The sequence below is a fragment of the Agelaius phoeniceus genome, chromosome 29, assembly GCF_051311805.1.
Source record: "Agelaius phoeniceus isolate bAgePho1 chromosome 29, bAgePho1.hap1, whole genome shotgun sequence".
Classification (NCBI taxonomy): Eukaryota; Metazoa; Chordata; class Aves; order Passeriformes; family Icteridae; genus Agelaius; species Agelaius phoeniceus.
Genome location: NC_135293.1, coordinates 2976946 through 2998245, shown reverse-complemented (window position 1 = coordinate 2998245; position 21300 = coordinate 2976946). Strand labels below are relative to the sequence as shown.

The 21300-nt window shown below is 48.0% G+C and overlaps 1 protein-coding gene and 1 long non-coding RNA gene across 2 annotated transcripts; both read right to left on the bottom strand.

The window, feature by feature from the left end:
• Positions 1–5923: 5923 nt before the first annotated feature.
• NCLN (nicalin) lies at positions 5924–20866 on the bottom strand. The gene is made up of 15 exons (XM_054650026.2): positions 20628–20866; positions 16066–16256; positions 15318–15462; positions 14621–14715; positions 14351–14431; positions 14035–14138; positions 13284–13372; positions 13013–13152; positions 12469–12647; positions 12221–12308; positions 12083–12121; positions 11818–11981; positions 11171–11224; positions 11001–11079; positions 5924–9826 (listed from the first exon to the last, which is right to left on the bottom strand). The coding sequence occupies exons 1-15, from the start codon at positions 20806–20808 to the stop codon at positions 9767–9769; spliced, it is 1689 nt and encodes a 562-aa protein (XP_054506001.2). The 5' UTR covers positions 20809–20866; the 3' UTR covers positions 5924–9766.
• Positions 16300–20513, bottom strand: LOC143696121 (uncharacterized). Its single transcript, XR_013185527.1, has 3 exons — positions 18071–20513; positions 17159–17656; positions 16300–17004 (listed from the first exon to the last, which is right to left on the bottom strand). It is a non-coding gene; the product is annotated as an uncharacterized LOC143696121 (long non-coding RNA).
• Positions 20867–21300: the final 434 nt, after the last annotated feature.

Genomic DNA, 21300 nt, shown 5'->3' with positions numbered 1-21300 from the left:
CTTGTGGCATGTGAGTATTTTGTATTTAGATGGGGCAGCTTAAGATGAAAGGTGGAGAGGTCCAGTCCAGTGGCCCAAATCTGAGAAGGGCTCATACAAAGGGTGCAGGAGCAGCCAGGTCCATTTTGCCTTAGGAGTGTCTGCCTAGTCCTTCCACTCCTAAAGGCAATGAGGGATGGAGAAAATACAAGCTGGAGCTCTGAATTTCCACATCACCTAGGAGACACCATTTAAGGCAGAAAATCCTCACCACAGCCCAGAAAAAAAAAAAAAAAAAAAAAAAGGAAAAAGGGAGGGAGGGAAAAAAAGGGTCCTTTAAAACAATCTGCCTTTCCTTACCTATTTGTTCCCTAGGCAGAAAAGCTAAAGGACAAGGTAAGACAGCCTTGGCAGGAAATATCCAAGCAATAAGACAGTATCTCAGGGAGATAAAAGTTATTCCTCTAATGTGATTGCTTCTTGTCTGGTGTAAAAGATTCTGCAGCCAGACTGCCAGCCTAAGAGAAAAATATCCTGTGTAAAAGAATATAACTTGCCATGGGGAGTTTTAACATTTTAACTTTGCAAGAACCCTAAAATTAACTAAGTTTTGAGGGCTGTGGATTTTTTTGACCCGAGTTGTCACAGTGGGTGAACTGAAAGTGACCATCACAGGTTCCAGATATCTTTGTGCAGATATCAAAAGCAGCTGTTCTATGAGGATTGATTTCAAAAACAAAACAAAACCCAAATAAACAAATAAAAACACACCACCTTGTGGAAGAAGTTTGGGTTGTGTGCAGACTGTTTCTTCCAAAGCTTGAAAGGAAGTTGGCCAGGAAAGAATGGCACAGGGCTGTCCTTTCCCAAAAAATGAGAGGCAACTCCTCAGCTCTACAACCATGCAACACTCAATCCAGCTGACTGAGTTCAGTTTGGACCTGGCTTTAATCAGCAGAGATATTGAGCTCTGCTGATTTGATCTGGCTTCTCCCCCTGCTCCCCAAACACTCCTGGAGCACAGAGATTTCTGTCACATGCTGTCACCTGGGTATCCCTTAAAAATAAAAGGAATGAGCATTCCTAGAATCTTGGGATCATCCCTACAGCATCTGCTTCTCACTCATCTCTTTATTTTTGGTAAATTCTTTATCTTCCCATTACTCACCATTACACTGTATTAAGATATTATTATTATTATTATTATTATTATTATTATTATTATTATTATTATTATTATTATTATTATTATTATTATTTAAATCTATTAAAATTATATTATTATATATTGTATTAAAAATATTCCACAGGAATAAGCTCACAACATGAACAACCTGGCTTCAGGACACAACCTAGTTGTCCTCATGCTCTCATTACCTGAGAGAAAGAAATGTGGCACCTGAAGAAAGCAGAGAGGATTAGAGGAGAACGTGGCAATCACCAGATCTCATCATCTCCACCCCTGCTCCCAGCACTACACCACTGAGCCCTTCAAATATTTTTTCAGACGTTTTATGAGGATTTCTTTTCTCCTGCTATGCCTAAGCCAGCAGTGACAAATCCAGCCTCTAGAAAAGCACATTTTCCACTCAGGACTCCACCCCACATCTTCCACACATCCCCAGGCTATTCCAGCTCCAGCAGCTCCAAAGAGCAAAGCCCTTTGTACCTCCTACTTCAGCAAGGTGCTGTAAGTGTCAGATATATTTAAGAGCATGAAGCATTCAGATACTATGGAAACCAGGGCAAGAGAAAAACCAAAAATAGATGGAAGACGCAAGCTGTTGTACGGTCTGGAAAAGCCTTGCTGAGGAAGGCTGTGCTTGCTGCAGCTGATTGCAGAGTGGGATCCATTTAGAGCTTGAGCATAAAATAGCCTCTCTCCAATCTTTCTGTAGTTTGTCATTTTTCTCTGCCACAGGGAAAGGGATATTCTTTAACTTCCCCTCTATTTAACAGGCCTCCTAATTAGCAGTTCCTTTGAATGATTCATATTCTAGTGTGCCCTTCCCATGACCTGGAGTAGACTGCTGCCTGACTGCTTCTGTAGAGCAGGAGTATTTGGGAACACATCATGAGGAAAAACCACCACAGAGCATTCTCCTAAAAGGGAAATCCAACAGCAACCTACAGAGAAGGGTGCCTAAGAGTTGTTTGTCTGCCTCTCATTTTAATAATCTTTTTAATCTCTACAGACAAAGTTGCTAAAGTAGAATAACACTTTCACTGAAATAAAACCAGAATGGCACGTGGAGGAAACAGAGAGGAAGCCAGCATGAGGAGTGCAAACCATCTGACTAAAAATGGTCAACAAATGCAAATATGTAACAGCACTTCAGCACCCCTATCAAGAACTACTCAGTGCTACCTCAGAAGCATCATCTGAGAATTAAAACTTTAATAAATGAGTCCTAGAGCCCCTTACAGGCTATTCTCTAGTGCAAATTCCCAGTCCCTCAGTGGGGCAAGCAGAGGTCTCCCTGCACTGGGAGCCAGGCTCAGCTGCAGTGGGGTGGCTGCCACAGCCCCAGTCTGCATCCAGGAAAGGCAGCTGGACTTTCTTCCTCTCTGCCTTCCCACCACCCTTCCTGTCAGCAAGGACCTCCCTGCTGTCCACAGGGACCTTCCCTCCAAAGCTGGGCACTGACAGAATTATAGGAGGCTCAAAGGTCTTTTCCAGCCTAGTTAATTCTGTGATTCTGTGATAACGACACGGCAGAGCCTGTGTTAAAGCCAGCCCTGCAATGAGCTGCCCCTCAGCCTGCAGGGGTTTGCTCTGTGTGCCAGAGGGCTGTGAGGGGACAGTGGGCACCCCAGCTCCAAAATTGCACTTACAAGCAGAGGAGGTAGAGGGGACACCTGTGTGAGCAATGGGGACACACAGAGAGCAATGATGATCCATTTCTAGAGCAGCTCTTTGCTCTCCATCACTGGAGTACACCTCCATCTTCACTGCTTGTCCCAGCAGCTCTTCTGCCACCTTCGTTTTCAACCTTTCCTCTCTCTTAGGAGACCTTTCTTTTCTAGAAAGACAAATCACCACTTTGAACAGCCTGGTGTGAGGAGCCAGGACCTCAGCATCCTCCTGGCACCTCAGCGTCCCCCTGGCACCTCAGCATCCTCCTGGCACCTCAGCAACCTCCTGGCACCTCAGCAACCTCCTGGCACCTCAGCAACCTCCTGGCACCTCAGCAACCTCCTGGCACCCCAGTGTCCCCCTGGCACCTCAGCATCCCCCTGGCACCTCAGCATCCCCCTGGCACCTCGGCATCCCCCTGGCACCTCAGCATCCCCCTGGCACCTCGGCATCCCCCTGGCACCCCAGTGTCCCCCTGGCACCTCAGCATCCCCCTGGCACCTCAGCAACCTCCTGGCACCTCGGTATCCCCCTGGCACCTCAGCGTCCCCAGCAGCAGCCCCAGGGACCCGCAAACAGGCAGCCACGGGTTTGCCTCAGAACCTCGGGTCCCTCCCCTGATAATTCCCTCCCAGGTGTGTCAGTCACCTCTCCTTTCCCCACCCTGACCCCTCCCAGCACTGTCTGTCAGTCCTGGCATTCCAGAAGGGATTGGGCAGATCCAAAGGATGCCCTCTACCCCCGGGGGGACACTGGGCCATCCAGGTGTCCTTTGTCCCTTTGTCCCTCCCCTCCTGTCCCTGCTTGGTGGCTCCCTGCCCCTTCCCTGCCCTCTGCCCGGGGTTAAAGGAGCAGCAGCCACGGGCTCAGGGAGTTCTGTTGGAGCTGGTGCTGCATTCAGAGGCCAGAATAAAGCTCTGGATCCAAAGCCTCCATCAGAACCGACTCCTTTCCTTCACCATCCCCTTAAAGCTTCTCCAGCAGAGGGAAACCTGAGGAGCAGCCCCTGTTATGGGGGGAAGCTCCATCCCAGCACCACCAGAGCTCCTGCAGGCCTGGACTTGTCTGCAGTGCCCAGCTGCAGCACCCAGGCAGGCAAAGGTGTCTGTGGGGTGAAACACCACACACCCAGGCAGCCCAAAGTGTCTGTGGGGTGAAACACCACACACCCAGGCAGGCAAAAGTGTCTGTGGGGTGAAACACCACACACCCAGCCAGCCAAAAGTGTCTGTGGGGTGAAACACCACACACCCAGGCAGCCCAAAGTGTCTGTGGGGTGAAACACCACACACCCAGGCAGCCAAAAGTGTCTGTGGGGTGAAACACCACACACCCAGGCAGCCAAAAGTGTCTGTGGGGTGAAACACCACACTCCCAGCCAGGCAAAAGTGTCTGTGGGGTGAAAACACCACACACCCAAAAGTGTCTGTGGGGTAAAACACCACACACCCAGCTGGCCAAAAGTGTCTGTGGGGTCAAACACCACACACCCAGGCAGCCCAAAGTGTCTGTGGGGTGAAAACACCACACTCCCTGCCAGGCAAAAGTGTCTGTGGGGTGAAACACCACACACCCAGGCAGGCAAAAGTGTCTGTGGGGTGAAAACATCACAGTTGTTGCTGTTTGGTTCAGCAGCAGGGCCAGACAAGCTCAGGCAGGTCCCATCTGGCTATACTGGAATTATTCCAGTATCGCTGGGCATCCTGGGGCTGCTGCTCTGGCCGTGCCCTGCCTGTGCCACAGGGCTGTGATTTTGGGCACGCCAGCTCCAAAAATGCATTGGTACAAGCAGAGGAGGTAGAGGAGACACTTGTGCAGAGAGAACAATGATTTCTAGAGCTGGGATACACCCCAGGGCTGGCACCGGGAGATGCTCCTGTCACCTCGGGACCTGCAGGTGGGGCTGTGGATGTGACAGCCTGGTCAGAGAGAGAGAAAACTAGGTAAGTCCTCCCAGAATCGGCCTGGGAGACTTTAGTGAGCTGGAGATAAAGAATGATAGCCAATTATTAAAAATAACCTGCAGGTGTTGTTTTCCTAATACCTGTTTTCTTGTTATTCTCATAAGATTGTTATAAATATATATATATAAAAATAAATATATATAAAAAATAAAAAATAAAAAATTAAAAAATTAAAAAATATATATTAATTAAATAAATAAATAAATAAATAAATAAATATCTTGTTAATTAGCCCATCACAGAATCACTGGGTTGGAAGAGACCTTCAAGATCATTGAGTCCAACCCAGCCCCAGCACCTCAACTGAACCCTGGCACCCAGAGCCACATCCAGGCTTTGTTAAACACACCCAGGGATGGGGACTCCACCACCTCCCCGGGCAGCCATTGCAGAGCTTTATCACCTTTCTGTGAAAAACTTTTTCCTAATATCCAACCTATATTTTTTTCCTGTTATCCAACCTGTATTTCCCTTGGCACAGTTGAGGCTGTGTGCTCTGGTTCTGTCAGTTCCTGGAGAAAGAGCCCAGCCCCAGCTGAGCACAGGCACCTTTCAGGAGCTGCAGAGAGTGATGAGGGCACCCCTGAGTCTCCTTTTCTCCAGGCTGAGCACCCCCAGCTCCCTCAGCCGTTTCTCAAGTGTATTTTGAGGATAGCTGATTTTCAATCAGGTTAAATGTATTGATTAAATGACCAATCAGGTCCAGCTGTATTGCTCAGTGTATAAAAGTGGTTCCAAGTAAAGACAACACATTTTATGCTACTCAGCCTTCTGATGGCTCTGTCATTTCCTATCAAACAGTGACAAAGGGCTGCCTGTGTCACCATGGGGACACTGCTCAGCCCCACACGCTGCTGGTGCTGGGTTTCCCAAGGAGAAGCCCTCAGGGCTGTGATGCTGAACTCAGCACCGGGGTGAGAGCACATCCAGCTCTGCCCTTCTGCCACTCCACACCTCTGACCACGACTCTGACAGACTCAGGGAACAGATCTCTTGCAATGCTTGTAATTGGAATAAATAGTTTAGTGTTCAAACAGGCATTGGGCAAGGACAGAGGCACAACAATCTCCATGAGCACACAGTGCTGGCTGCTGAGGTAACCAGTTTTTCACAGTACCAAAGCTGTTTTGCATAGAATCTTTAATTGCTTCACATGAGCACAAACCTTCAGAATAAACAGGAATTTGCTCACCTCAAGGTGCTGGAATCATGCTTGGAGTGTGTAAATGTTTTCTGTCATACTATTTTGACTAGGCAGGATGAAGCTTTTAAATACATCGATTTTCTCCCATTTTCTAGAGGTGTCTATTCCTCCAAATAATGCAAGGAGATTCCATTTTTGTGAGCAAATAGTTCTCTGACAAATCTATCCATCAATCCTATTCACTTGATTTATTTTCCAAGGGAAAAAGAGACAAACAAATAAAAAAAACCCCAAAGTTAAAATACTTAAATATTATTACATTTACAGTCCTAAAATATGTAAATCAACTGCATTGAATTTTCTATTAGCTTTTAAATATTCACCTCAATATACATTTGTTCTTCAGGGCACACAAGAGATAAATAATTGAGTTAACATTGCTAGATAAATCAAATCATTTTCCTGAGCTGCAAATATTCCAGATTATAACCTTGGAGTTGCTATGCAGTTACTACAAATAGAAACTAAACAGATTAAAGTGAGCAAGCAGGAGTCTACACTCAAGCACCCAGAGGCCCAATTTTCTGAGACATCCAGGAGCAGCCCCAGCATTTCAGATTGGTGAGTCAAGACCAAATGAAATGTAAAACCCAGCTTAAACATGGGGTTTAAGGAGCAGCCTGGGATTTGGGTTTGGGCCATGAACAATGTAAGAGCATGAGATTTAAAACAAACAAAACACCCTCAAAACCAAGCCCCACAGCAATTTTGGGTATAGCTGTGGTTTTGAATGTCTAAATAGATTGTGGTGACTTCCAGCCACAGATAGCAGGAGACCTAATTCCATTCTGGCTTCAGGAGTGGAGTTCATATTGCACAGCATTACTTCTCTCATTTGGGAGAGGAACTACAATAATCCAAATTACTCCCAAACAATTCCCAATAGTGCCCATGCAGGTGGAAGTGGACAGAGGGAATTAACAGCTTCAGTTAAAACCTGCTGGAAAACCATTTTTTTTTTGGTGAACTGCAGACTCTGACAGCAGCAGGACAACAGGTGAAGTCAGGTAAATAGCAAAGAAAATGGATTTCTGGCTTGGAGTATCAACTGCTAGCCACTAGTGTGTGGATGTGGATATAAAGCTTTCCATGCTCTTCCCTACAGGCCAGGCAAACTCCTCAGAAAAAGAGGACAGGTAAAAATAAGGGCAACAAGAATCAGCTACACAGAGCTCTTCTGCAACGTTGTGGAGAACTTTTATTTGATCACAACACCTGTTGGATTTCTGCCTTTGTGCTGGTGACTGAATTGCTCAGTTATGCTGCAGTGCAGATCAGCTCCAGGGGCTCTCTGCAAGCTCCTCTGTTGACTTAGCAAGGAAACAAAAATGTGGGAACTAAATTCAATCCCAGGCTGGGGGCTCTGCTCCAGCTATGAGGAAGTTGGAATTTAAATTCAATCCCAGGCTGGGGGCTCTGCTCCAGCTATGAGGAAGTTGGGATTTGACTATCTCAGATTGGAGCATTCATGTTTCAGTGCACGTGTACTTTGATCAAAAGCAAAAACTCTTTCATCTGTTGTAAAAATTACTTTTTCTGGCAACCAGGGAGAGAGAGACAAAAGGATTACAGGACAAACTAACATTGTGTGGGAGAGAGCAATGCACCATCCCAACTGCCCCTCAGGTTTATGAACTCTCCTCATTTTTCTTATCCATCTTTTTTTTTAGGTTGTTTCCATTGGCTTCTAGCACAGCATCAGGAGTGTTAACAGTTCACTGCTGAGACCACACAGAGCTAAGGTGTTTCCTTTGTGCTACAGCCTCTGCAAACAGACTGGGTGCAAGTTTTTCACTCTGAACTTTGAATTTCTCACCTGGAAGACTGAAGGCTGACAGTTTCCACAGCAAGGAACAAGTTCCAGGTCTGTTCTCTTCACTCTTGCTCACTACTGCCAGATTTTACACACATCAACTCAAGCTGCAGCAGCATTTCTAATATTATTTTTCTAATTTTTCTCAGCAAAGTAATCATTGAGACTGGTGAAATAATCTGCTAGACTGGGGGGAACACCACCTCCTTAAGTGTAACACACCAGAAATTGATGCTGCAGCTGGAGGACTCAAACTACTCCCAGATATTCAGAGCCTACAGAGTTTTTCAGAGAGCCACTGCACCAGGCATGTTCTAAACCCAGCCAGCCCAGGGCCTGCAGCTCCCCAGGGCACAGCAGATGCAGTCTCTATGGGCAGAGCATAAAAACCAGTGGAAAACAATCAAGGCTTGCCTTCCAGCCACTCCAGCAACTTCTGAAGTCATTATAAATTCATTTGGCAGAGGAGTGCCATGAGCACTTGAGGCCTGCAGAGAGACACATTTCAAATGAGCACTCAAAAGATGAGGAAAAGGCAGATTTCCCTGGGGGGCTGATGGTTCTGGAGTGCTTGGCACCATGCTGGCACCTTGGTGAGCCACTGGCACCAGCAGGCTTTCCTGGAAAAGACAAGATCCTTTAAAGAACAAATTGCTACATATTGAAAGTAGCAGAAAGGACAAATCATGGGATAAGGGTACTCCAAGGAGATTCGAGTAAAATACACAGAGGAGGATGGAAATCAGTGCTTTGGTGCCCATCCAAAGGACAGGGACTGGCCACAACAAGCAGACAGGAATCCACAGCTGGAATTCTCCTTGCATTCAAAAGAAAAAAGGTCCACCTCAAGTCAAAAAATAGCTTTTCAGCCTCTGTAGGATATGCTGCTTTAATTACAAGCAGTAGCTTAAATTTTAAAGAAAGTGTCACTGTGGCATGTGAAGAGACCTCAGGTACACAGAAGAGGTTACAGAAAAGGACTCAGAACTTGCTGGGTGGCAGGACAGTGCTCAGGGTTATCTTCTAGACCTACAACTAGCCTAGGGCTTGTAGTATTTCAATAAATTTTCCAGGTCTGAGCTGCTCTTCTCTGGTTATCAACAGAACCAGTTTGTGTAAGTACCTGGAACAGCACAGAAGCTGATCCTGCAGCAGCTGGAGTAGGGAACACCCCTCAAAAATCAAGCAAGAATTGAGCACAGAGTGGTGGCAGCTGTGAACTGTTCAAGGACCAAAAACCCCCAGAGAAATCAAGTACACAGCAAAATGCATCCTGCAAGAGAGACAGAACAGAACCTGTCCCTGGCAGAACCCTGATGCCAGAAACCCAATCTCAATCTTTCCTCATCCTGTAATAACCCTCAAGATCCCTCCCAGTGCACCTCCTAAAAGGGGGAGAGTTGGAATAAAATGCAAGAAGGTGCTTGCTGCAGACACTGCTTGCTCAGCACAACTCCCTAAAGCCAGGCAGTGAGCTCAAGGAAGAGGTGCCATAAGGAAACGTGCTAATTGCATTCTCTTTAATTTGCACGTGCACTTTTTGGTTTTTTCTTTTAAACAACTGCTCCAAGTCCTTGTTTGCTGGGCAGAGATGCTGTAGTTTCAGTTCCCAGGCTGGCTATGTGACAGTGTCCATGAAGGTGCTGGACTTTGGGTGACACTCAAGAGAAGCTGCTCAAAAATCAAACTGCAGGAATTGCTGAAGTCTCTCAGCCTCTCCCTCACCAAAATGCAAAGGAAAAACCTGGTACAAGTCAGGGGAAGAAGGTGAAGAAAAGCACTTCAAAGGTGCACAGGAGTTAAAATTTCATTTTCTTTATGCCTTCCTCCCCTCTATACAGTAGCAAAGAGGAGACAAAGGAAAAGGAGCAGCAGGGTTCAGTGGAAGGCAGAAGGTTCCCAATGGGCTCACCGATGGCTCAGTGCTGCTGGGTGGGGGACTTGGTGCTTCACTGCTGCTTGGTTTTAAGGGATAATCTCTGTATCAACTTGTAAAGGAGACCAAAGTGCTGGAAACAGAAGGGAAGAAAAGTAACCATGACAGTTCTAAACACACAGCTTAGCAGAAGACTTAAAACAACACCAGTAAATGCAATGCCTTGTTTGCATCAACCTCTCATCCTGAAGATGGAGTGGGACTTGATGGATGAGGAATTATGACAAGGAAGCCAAGTTATACAGAAAATGATGGCTTACAGAAGTGTTTGTGCAGGTCTGTACCACCTCATTGTGAAGATGTGTTAAAGATTTTTTAAATTTTTATTTTTAATGCAATTCTGTTCCCTCTGAAGGCGAGGAGAAAGCTTCAGATTTCAACACATGGAGTTCCTGGTCTCTATAGAAACACTGCTGCCAGCAGATCCAGGAAGGTAAAAATGAACCAGGCAAACAGAGATTCCCAGCAATTCACAATTCTTTAACTGGATCCACTCTTTTACCATTTCCCCAGTGACTTAGAAATTCACTTAATTCCTCTTTTGATTTTGGTGGGATTGATTGTATTTTGACTTGATATTTGACAGATGTAACAAGACCCAGGCTTCAAATAATTTCAAATTCAAATAACAGAACTAATAAAGATTGCTAATAGGGATCAAAGTATGTTTTCCCTTTTGTTTATATTCTTACACATTTTAAATGCTTGTGGTTTCCCTAAACAAATAATAGACACAAATAACACAAAGTGATCAAAATTGAGAGTGATGTAAAAATCTTCCCTTTCATGAACCCAGGCAGGAACAAAGCCTTGCTCACACTGTCCTGGTTAACACTGACACAAAAATTACATTTAATTTGGCTGGCCAAGGCATGGAGTATCCCATTCCCAGAGGTATGGACACAGGATGTATTTCTGGTTTCCTTGAAAAAAGAAAGCAGAACTCTGAAGATGCATTTCTAAGCTGCATCCCAAGTTCAGATATTTCCTAGTAGTACAAGCTACAAACCAAGGTAACTAAAATTTGTTGTAAAGTTTCAGTTTGGAGCCAAAATAGGTTAGCAAGTGAGTTATGCATGTCCTTGAGTACAAGAAACAGCTCTAAAAACCAGGTTTGCATTAGAATGGCAAGAGACTGCCTACAGCACAGATAAGTGGCATTATTATTCCAGCTTTAGTGCTGGCACTGTGTGAATTTCTGTATCTAACTTGTTTTATAAGGAAAATAATCCATCTGTGTCTCTCACCTGCACTGCAACATAGGCAACACCAAGGTACGCTGCAATACAGACAGCCAGGAGCAGGTCAAAGATTGCTGGCTTGACCCTGGAAGAAGGGGAAGGGAACATGAAATTGCTGCAGCAGTTCCTGCCAGGGGGTGAGACAACAGCCCAGCATGCCCAGAGGAATTCCATACCTGTATGCATTCATCACCTGCTTCAGCTGGTCATAGAAAACAAACTCGGGGTCCCTGCGCAAAGGAGAAATTGTTCAGGTTTTGCTGCACTTCTTGACCCTGCAGTCAGGACAGCCCAGAGCTGCTCCCAAGTTCACCCAACCAGGCAAGCATGAGCACCCCCCACACTGGTTTTGAGCTGGTTTTAGTCATCAGGACTTTGTTTTCCTACTCTCAGAAGCCCAAGGACACAATTCAGAACTCATGCTGGTGTTCAGCTGTCTCCAAAGAGGCTGAACATGAAAGATTCCTCCCTCTGTTCACTAAAACAGCTTCAGCCCGAGCAGGTTCAACAGGATGGAAGCTGTCTTTTTGTAATTAACCAAAAATTAGCCTTCTCCTGCTCTGAGAGTGAGAACAGTGGAACCAAAACAGTTTAAAACCAAGCTTTTCAGACAGAGGGAGCTGCTGTGCCTTGCTCCTGTGCTGTGAGGAATCACAAGCAGCTTTCTCTGGGAGAACACCAAGCATGAACCAAAACTGACAGGAGAGCAGGAAAGAACAAAGCTGCATGTCAAGAAACCAGAAAACTGCAGCTCAGAGACAAAATTCAGTCTGGGGGAAGCCAGTTTGCATGGCCTGGCTGGTTTTTTCATGTCTTTTCTCACCGTTTGTCTGCCTTCACATGATGCTGCTTGACATCCTTCAGGTAACGTCCCATGTAATATTCCAAGGTGTTGAGGAAGGTGCTGTCCTTATCAATCAGCTGGGCAGCCCTGGGCTGGCTGCTCAGCCAGTCCATCACTGACTCCAGTTGTTCCTGCTGGATTTCCTGCAAAAAAATACCACCAGAGAAAGGGAGTCAACCACACATCAGAGCTCTCTCCCACACTCTGGGTTCCACAGGTTACAAAAATAATGCACTGTGCTTACCATCTGATCTGTGAAGATCTGCATGTCTGCAGGTGCTCCCTGCAAGGGAAAATGGAAAAAAAAATCAACCCAGGTTATTATTGAGCTTGGCTGGGGAGGACAAGTCTGGCCAGCACTGCCACAGTGGGCACCTCTTACCTTTTCTGTTAGATTGTAGATGACCCTTGTCAAAGCCTCAGCAATGATCTGAGTATTCCTGGTCAGTGCTTTAGTGTCTATTCGTGCCCTAAAGCAGAAGAGGGAATCATGAACTTGCCACAAACACCCACTTTTCACTGAGCCTGAACCCAGAGCCCAGCTCCCACATTTGCCAGCTATACCCTGACCACCAGAAGAGCACAAACAGTTGTGAGGCCGAGTTTCTGGGCTGGGTTTGGAGGCCTCACCTCCTGTCCATGATGCTGTTGCGCAGGCTGTCCCTGTGGCTCTCCAGGTGGGAGATGGTGAAGGCGGGCAGGCGCCGGATGGCGAAGCGCTCGTGCTCCCACGCCAGCATGTCCTCTGCCAGGTTGATCTTCTTGTGCACCATGGAGAACTTCACCTCTGGGAACTGGTTGGCAACAACCTGAGGACAAGGGGAACACCATTCAGGGGTGCTGCCCGCTGCAGAGTCCCACCCTGCACTGCCCTGCCTGCCTACACCCACTTCTGTGTGCTCCAGCACGTAAGGTGCAGTTATTGATATTATTAAAGCTGGTTTTTTATTATTATTTTCAGGTCAAAAAGAGCTGTTTTAATGTCTGTACAGGGTAGCATTTGCAGATCTAGTTTGCTTCACTTGGGACTGTGGCATGAGGATTTGTCTGCACTTCAAATCAAGTGATTCTAAATAATACATGAGTTATTTCAATAGCACACTCTTTCTTCATATCTTCACCTCTCATGGAGAGCTGCATAGTAAGTCCCAAATTCCCATGAACTTTTCCTTACCATCTCCAGTTCTCTCAGAAATGCATGCTGCAAGGTGCCCTCCTTGGGAGGCTTTGAGACATGAAGATGAAGGCTATTGCCTCTGCCCAGGGTGTCAAGGCAGAGAACAAATGCTACATTGTCCTGCAGCAGGCTGGAATCTGGAACAGAAAAACCCAAACCTTTATTGCTATGTCTTGTGCTGGGATTTCCACCCCTCCTAAAAAAGCAAGGATTCTCACAGGAGAGCTGATTAATTATAGACTTTTAACACAACCAGCCCCTTACTCACCAGTGTGGTCCAAATTATCCTCCAGCCACCTCTTAGTTCCTTGATAATTAAACTTGCCACCTCCAGATGCAAAGAACAGCAAGTTATACCTGCCCATCAAAGAAACCAGAAAAGGGTGAGCATGCTGCACTCCAAGAATTCCTGCACTCAGGAACTGGAATTGCACTCAGGAATTCCTGCACTTGGAGGTGTGGTGAAATCACAACCACCTGCACCTGACATCCTGCCCATCACTGTCACAGACATCTTTTATGAAAAATCCTTTCCTTAGGATTTTTCCTCCTGAGAAGCTGAGGAAAAAAATGTAAACCATGGTTATCTGCTGCTGTGGAATGCAACAGGTGCATCTGGGATTGGTGTCATGTGGTTGTTTCTAATTAATGGCCAATCACAGCCCAGCTGGCTTGGACAGAGAGCCAAGGCACAAACCTTTGTTATTATTCTTTCCTATTCTATTCTTACCTTAGCCAGCCTTCTGATGAAACCTTTTCTTCTATTCTTTTAGTATAGTTTTAATGTCATATATATCATAAAATAATAAATCAAGCCTTCTGAAACATGGAGTCAGATCCTCATCTCTCCCCTCAACCTGAGACCCCTGTGAACACCATCACACATCACCACTTCCCACATACTCAGGAGAAATTAAAATTGAGGAGCTCCCAGTGCTTGAGGACGGAATCTGCTTCCCACAAAATCCCCTGCACGTGTCAGCTACACACATTTAACCCCAAACAGAGCAGTTCCTCACCCAGCATGGGTCCTCCTGTAGGTGTAGAGCCGAGAGAACAGCCTGGCCAGTTCCAGCAGCACTGAGATCCCACTGCCATTGGAGTCAGCCCCGTGGGACAGCCACTGCAGGATGAGGGGGGACAGACACAAGGTGACAAAGCTACACTGGCTCTCAGCTACCACAGCAGCTGCAGGACAGCACAGCACAGCACTGGGCTCCACTTGTAGCTGCCCCACAGCCCTAAGGCCAAGAAAAGACACAGAAGCTGCCCCACAGACTTAAGGCAGAGGGAAAAAGGACAGGAACAGAGAGCTGCAGGAAAAAAAATACTCACTGGAGCCACTCCAAAGGAATCATAGTGGGCAACTATCACAACAGTGGGCAGGTCTTCTCCACCTAGCCCTGTCAGCCTTCCCTGCAGAGGAAAGAAAAAGAGCAGTGTCACTCCCCATCAGCTCTTGTGTGCCTGTACAAGGACAGCCTGACTTCTGCATTCCTGCTGAGTCTGCTGTGGCCTCAGTTCAGATACCTGGCTGAGACTCCCCTGACCAAATGTCTGATAAAATCCCAATAAAAGAAGTCACCTCATCCATCCACAACTCACCTCCACACTGGGGATGAGCCAGTCATTGATAGCTTTGCTCTGAGCCCCACTGGTCACCATCTGGAAGCCATTGGCAGTTGCTGTGTGCAGCAGAACTGAAACAAAAACACCAAAAAACCCCACAATGTACACCTGGGGAAGTTTCATCCCTTCCTTTCCCCTGCTAACTGAGCTTTGGAAAGACCAGCTTTAAACCATTTAAGCCCTCTCAGTTGTCACTGGTGTTTATGCAATGACACAGAATCTTGGTGCTTTTTCATTCTGTCCTAAAATCCCAGTATTTTGGCGGGTCAAAAACTTCTCCCCAGCAGTACTGAAATTAGTCATAAGCAGCAGGTCAATAACACAGTCACACTATTTACATGGAAGCATCAAACTGACTTGTGGTCAGAAAAAAAGCTTCAGTTTCTACCAACACACCATCATCACTTAACGTTTTCAATGTTGATTTAACCTAGTTTTGATTTCTACCTTACCAGTGTGAGACTGAGAACTTCCTGCAATTGTATGTCCAAATATAGTCAAGTAATGTTTTCTCATACTGTGCTTTTCTTCCACTGAATCTCTAAACACTTTGACAAAGACAGAATAATCACAAAGGTGGCAGAACACTGGTTCATGGTGCACAGCAGACTCCTCCCAGAGGTGGGAACAGCCCTGTCTTCCTCAGAACTTTTTCCTCCTTGCTAGAACTCACCTTCTGCAGCTGAGGCAGAACCCTGTGATGCAGAAGCAGCCCGTGTTTGCTCATAGATAGACAGCAGCTCCTCATCTTCCACTGCAAAGTAGACTGGCACAATGGTTTCCATAGCAAGCATTTCTGGCTCTATCTCCATGAATTGCTGAAGATTTAAGCAAGACACAAACTTAACATCTGCTAAACACGAGAGGAGTCACCATGATATTTTATGAAAAATCTTTTTGTTAAGATTTTTTCTCCTAAGAAGCTGAGAAGCCTCAGAAATGAAATGTAAACAATAATTATCTGCTGCTATGGAATGCACCAGGTGCATCTTTGATTGGCCTCATGTGGTTGTTTCTAATTAATGGCCAATCACAGTCCAGCTGTCTCGGACTCTCTGGTCAGTCACAAGATTTTATTATCATTCCTTTCTATTCCTTGCTAGCCTTCTGATGAAATCCTTTCTTCTATTCTTTTAGTATAGTTTTAATATAATATATATCATAAAATAATAAATCAGCCTTCTGAAACATAAAGTCAAAATTCTCGTCTCTTCCCTTGTCCTGGGACCCCTGTGAACACCCCCACAGAGAGGTGTCAAGAAAAAAATCAACAACCAAAGCAGAGAGAGTTGTTTTAAAATTAGAATACAATTTGTTGTGCGTTCCAACAAAATCTTCCAGCCTTGCAGCGACCAATTTCTCCGATACCCAATTACTCCAATTCCCTCCCATGGGAAGGGGAAGAAAACTTTTTTGCTTACCTTCACAACATCCTGGGGCACAGAGGAGATGGATCGTGGCAGGATGATGACCACAGCCCCTGCTGACTGGCGCAGAGCCTTCTGGTACTGCTCGTAGGAGAAGTCCACCAGCCTCATCATGACGCAGCGGCGGCTCAGCACGTCCGCTTCCACAGTGCGCGCCTCCGTGTTCAGCACGGCGCTCCTGGTGCCTGCCAGCAGGGAAAGCAGGAGGGCTGCTGAGGAACTGCACCTCAATCCCCTTGCTCCAGCCTGCCTCCTGCTCAGAAGGCTCCTGGGGACAGTCTGAGGGGCTGCAGAGAGGCCAGAAGCTGCATAAAGCTGACTTCGCTTCCTTGTCTTCGTCAGAGATGGAGCAGAGGTCTGTGGGTTTTCCTGGGCAGCCACAATCTGCCAGACCCCCAGCCTAAATCCTGCCAGACCCCTTTGTTCCCCACCCCACAACTTCACCTTCCAACCTAAATCCTTCCAGACCCCTTTGTTCCACACCCCACAGCCTCACCTTCCAGTCTAAATCCTACCAAACACTCCTTGTTCCACACCCCACAACTTCACCTTCCAGCCTAAATCCTGCCAGACCCCTTGTTCCACATCCCACAGCTTCACATTCCAATTCTACATCCTGCCAGACCCCTTGTTCCACACCCCACAGCCTCACTTTCCACCTAAATCCTGCCAAACCCCTTTGTTCCAACCCCACAGCCTCACTTTCCACCTAAATCCTGCCAAACACCCCTTGTTCTACACCCTACAACTTCAACTTTTAGGCTAAATCCTGCCAGACCCCTTGTTCCACATCCCACAGCTTCACCTTCCAGTCTAAATCCTGCCAGATCTCCTTTGTTGCACACCACAGCCTCACCTTCCAACCTAAGTCCTGCCAAACGCCCCTTGTTCCACACCCCACAACTTCACCTTCCAACCTAAATCCTGTCAGACCTCTTGTTTCACACCCCACAACTTCACCTTCCAGTCTACACCCTGCCAGACCCCCTGTTCCACACCCCACAGCTTCATGTTCCAATTCTACATCCTGCTAGATCCCATGTTCCATGCCCCACAGCTTCACCTTCCAGCCTAAATCCTGCCAGACCTCTTTGTTCCACACCCCACAGCCTCACCTTCCAGCCTAAATCCTGCCAAACACCCCTTGTTCTACACCCTACAACTTCAACTTTCAGGCTAAATCCTGCCAGATCCCCCTTGTTTCACATCCCACAACTTCACCTTCCAGTCTAAATCCTGCCAGATCTCCTTTGTTGCACACCACAGCCTCACCTTCCAACCTAAGTCCTGCCAAACACCCCTTGTTCCACACCCCACAACTTCACCTTCCAACCTAAATCCTGCCAGACCTCTTGTTCCACAACCTACACCTTCACCTTCCAGTCTACACCCTGCCAGACCCCCTGTTCCACACCCCACAGCTTCACATTCTAATTCTACATCCTGCCAGATCCCATGTTCCACACCCCACTGCCTCACTTTCCAGCCTAAATCCTGCCAAACACCCCTTGTTCTGCACCCTACAACTTCACCTTTTAGGCTAAATCCTGCCAGATCCCCCTTGTTTCACACCCCACAGCTTCACCTTCCAGCCTAAATCCCGCCAAACACCCCTTGTTCTACACCCTACAACTTCACCTTCCAACCTAAATCCCGCCAGACCCCTTGTTCCACAACCCACACCTTCACCTTCCAGTCTAAATCCTGCCAAACACCCCTTGTTCCACACCCCACAACTTCACCTTCCAACCTAAATCCTGCCAGACCTCTTGTTCCACAACCCACACCTTCACCTTCCAGTCTAAATCCTGCCAAACACCCCTTGTTCCACACCCCACAGCTTCACCTTCCAGCCTAAATCCTGCCAGATCCCATGTTCCACACCCCAGTCTCACCTTCCAGCCTAAATCCTGCCAAACACCCCTTGTTCTACACCCTACAACTTCACCTTTTAGGCTAAATCCTGCCAGACCCCTTGTTCCACATCCCACAACTTCACCTTCCAGTCTAAATCCTCAACACAACACTCAGGTGACCTGTCTGCTCACCTGCACCTGACAACCAACACACCTGCACACAGCCTGGCCTCTCCAGAGCCTCCCCCAGCTGGAGGATTGAGCTGTAGAAGCCCCTGATGAAAGGACACCAGACTGGCCCATGTCACCCCAAGGACACCAGACTGGCCCATGTCACCCCAGGGACACCAGACTGGCCCATGTCACCCCAGGGACACAACACTGCCCCATGTCACCCCAAGGAAGGTTCTGGAGGAGCAGGCTGCTCCTCAGGGCTCACCCTCTCCTGCTCTCAGTTCCAGCAGATCAAATCCCCCACTGGAAATGCAATCCCCTGGGAGTACACAGCAGGCTTGCCAGAAGCTCCTGCATTCCCCAAGGGAGGGCCAAAAGGACATCTTGTGCAAATAGAGAGGGTCAAAGCACCCTATAATTTATAATTCAATTTATTCTTCGATAACTTTGGCACCTCCATTGGAGATCTCATCATTCTGGGTCCTCACACAGGGACAGACAAGGTGCTCCAGCCTCTGTCAAACAGGAGCATTGCTAAGAACTACATTTAAACCTGGCTTAGCTTAATTCTAACATTAGTTTGGTCACAGAAACATCTAAACAAGAAAAATCTGCATTTCCCCTGCACAGTATCAGTGAGGGCCACACACCCAGAAACAGAGGCCAGGCACAATGTGAATTCTCCCCACAGACCTCTGACACTAAACAAACAAATATTAACAGCACCACCACTCCAACCAGAGAAAAACAATTCAAAGTGAGGATAATCCCTCCACCATTCCCAAAGGAATGATGTGTAAACACAGCAATGTGTGCACCTGAAGTTCTGCTCTCTCTGCCATCTAAGCAGAGCAGACACAACAGTATTTTCCTGACAGCTTCATTTTCTGTAGTTTCTCCACAAAGAGCTGGTTAATAATCACTCATTTACAAACTAAAGAATTCTCATTCTATCAGCATTAGAGGAAGTCCAAGCTTGTTCTTAAATTGCTCCATGAGCGGTGCTGACAAAAATCTCTTCCCTCTGCAAGAGGAGGTTGAGCAGCAACCTGTTACTTGGTATTTTTGGAAAAAAAATACAAGAATCTGGAACAACAAATCAGCTCAGTTGGTCAGAGCATGGTGCTAATAACACCAAGGTTATGGGTTTGATCCCTTTTGAGAGTTGGACTCTGCACTTCTTGTGGGTCCCTTCCAACTCAGACTGCTCTGAAATGCAGCTTTTATCCTGAAGGACATCTCAGAACACACAGGAACAGGAACAGCAGCTACCCAAAGGGAGCAGGAAGGAACAAAGGAAACAGCCCACCAAGCTAAAAGGCTCCAGGAAAAGAAACAGCAGAAAAACTAAACTGGAAGCATCTTAAAAAAATAACAGCTGGCTTTTCAAGAGGTCACAAAATTGTGAGCACTTGGGTAGAGGGGACATTCAGGCAAGCAAAGTGAAAGCCAGCTGAATCAGATCCCTGCTAAGCCTGTCAGCAAACAGCTCCCAGCACCTGAGCAAAGAGAGAGAGCCCTAACCCCATGCAGGGCCTGCCCTGGAGCTCCTGAGGCTGTCAGCAAAGGAGCCCTCAAGGTGTGGACACCTTCTGAGAAACTGTCATGCAAGAACCCAGAAAGAATTTCATTTATTTAGAAGCCAGCAGAAGCATGAAGTGTTTAAGAAGTACACAGGCACAGCTGCAATTAATATCTTATGTATTTGAACTTATTAAGATCTGAAAGAATGAGAGGTGGTGTCTCATGGACAGCACAAATGAAAAGTGAGGCTGTTCATTGTTAAATCTACAGGAAGAGTCACTCACAGACAGAACACATGCCCTGGCCTGGAATAAAATCTCTACAGAAGACCCAGAAACAACCTTTGATTCTGGGTTTGTGGGCACACAGGGGAGGAGGCTGAGGGCTGCAGCACCTCACGGACTCCAGCACAGGGCGTGTCTCTGACCCAGAGAAAGGTGTTGCACAAGCAGCAGGCTGCAAGCGAGAGAACAGAGGAAGTAAAGGTCAGTTGTAACACAGGGGGAGGACTGGCTCTGAAACGGAGCCACTGGAGCAACACAGAGCTGAGGATGAGGAGGATGAAGAGCAAAGAGGAATCAACCCGTCAATAAAGGAGTCAAAGGCAAAAGGACAAAGCTGAGCTCACACCCGAGTTTACCACAATGCAGGACCCCAAAACACAGAGCCCTGAGCCCACAGACCGGGCTCCTCGGCCACCTCCGGGTCACCCCCATGGTGCTCCAGCCCCTCTCCCGCTCGTGCCGGGCCCGGGCAGTGACACCCGGCCGGACGGGGCCCCCTGGGCACTGACACCCGGCCGGACCCGGGGCCCTCCTGCGGCCTCCCCCGCGCCTGGGCCCGGCCGCTGCCGCCTCTCAGAGCCCCCCGAGCCCTCCCCTAGGCCGGGCCGCCCTACCCTGGGTTCTCCCCGGGCTCGGGGCTCCCTTCCCACGGCCCCACCAGCCCTGAGGGAGCCGCTGCCGGCAGCACCGGGCCCGGCCGGGCCGTGCCGTTCCTCACCGTAGGGCTGCCCGCCCAGCTCATACTGCTGCATGCGGTAGACCGTGAACTCGTGCGCCGCCTCGGCGGCGGGCGGCGGCCCCAGCAGCAGGAGCACGGCGGGCACGAAGAGCAGGACGCTGAGCGGGAGGCACGAGGCCTTGAGCACCGACTCCAGCACCTCGCCCGCCTCCTCCAGCATCGCCGCGGCCCCGGTCCGCACTGCGGCCTGCTCGGCACGCACGGCGCGCCCCGCGCCGCACTACGGGACCCGTAGTTCGCTCGCCGCCGCGAGGGGCGCTGGGAGTTGTAGTCGCAGCAGACCCGTGCGGGCCGCGGTGCCGCCGCCACGCCTTGGCCTGCAGGGGGCGCCCTCATCCCGGCCGGGAGCTCCCGAGCGCTCCCCAGCGGATGGGATGGAATGGGATAATGGGATGGGATGGGATGGGATGGGATGGGATGGGATGGGATGGGATGGGATGGGATGGGATGGGATGGGATGGGATGGGATGGGATGGGATGGGATGAAATGGGATCCATGGGATGGGATGGGATAATGGGATGAAATGGGATCCATGGGATGGGATCCATGGGATGGGATGGGATCCATGGGATGGGAAAGGACAGGATGGGATGTACAGGATGGAGCAGGATGGGATGAATGGGACAGGACAGGACAGGATGGGATGAACAG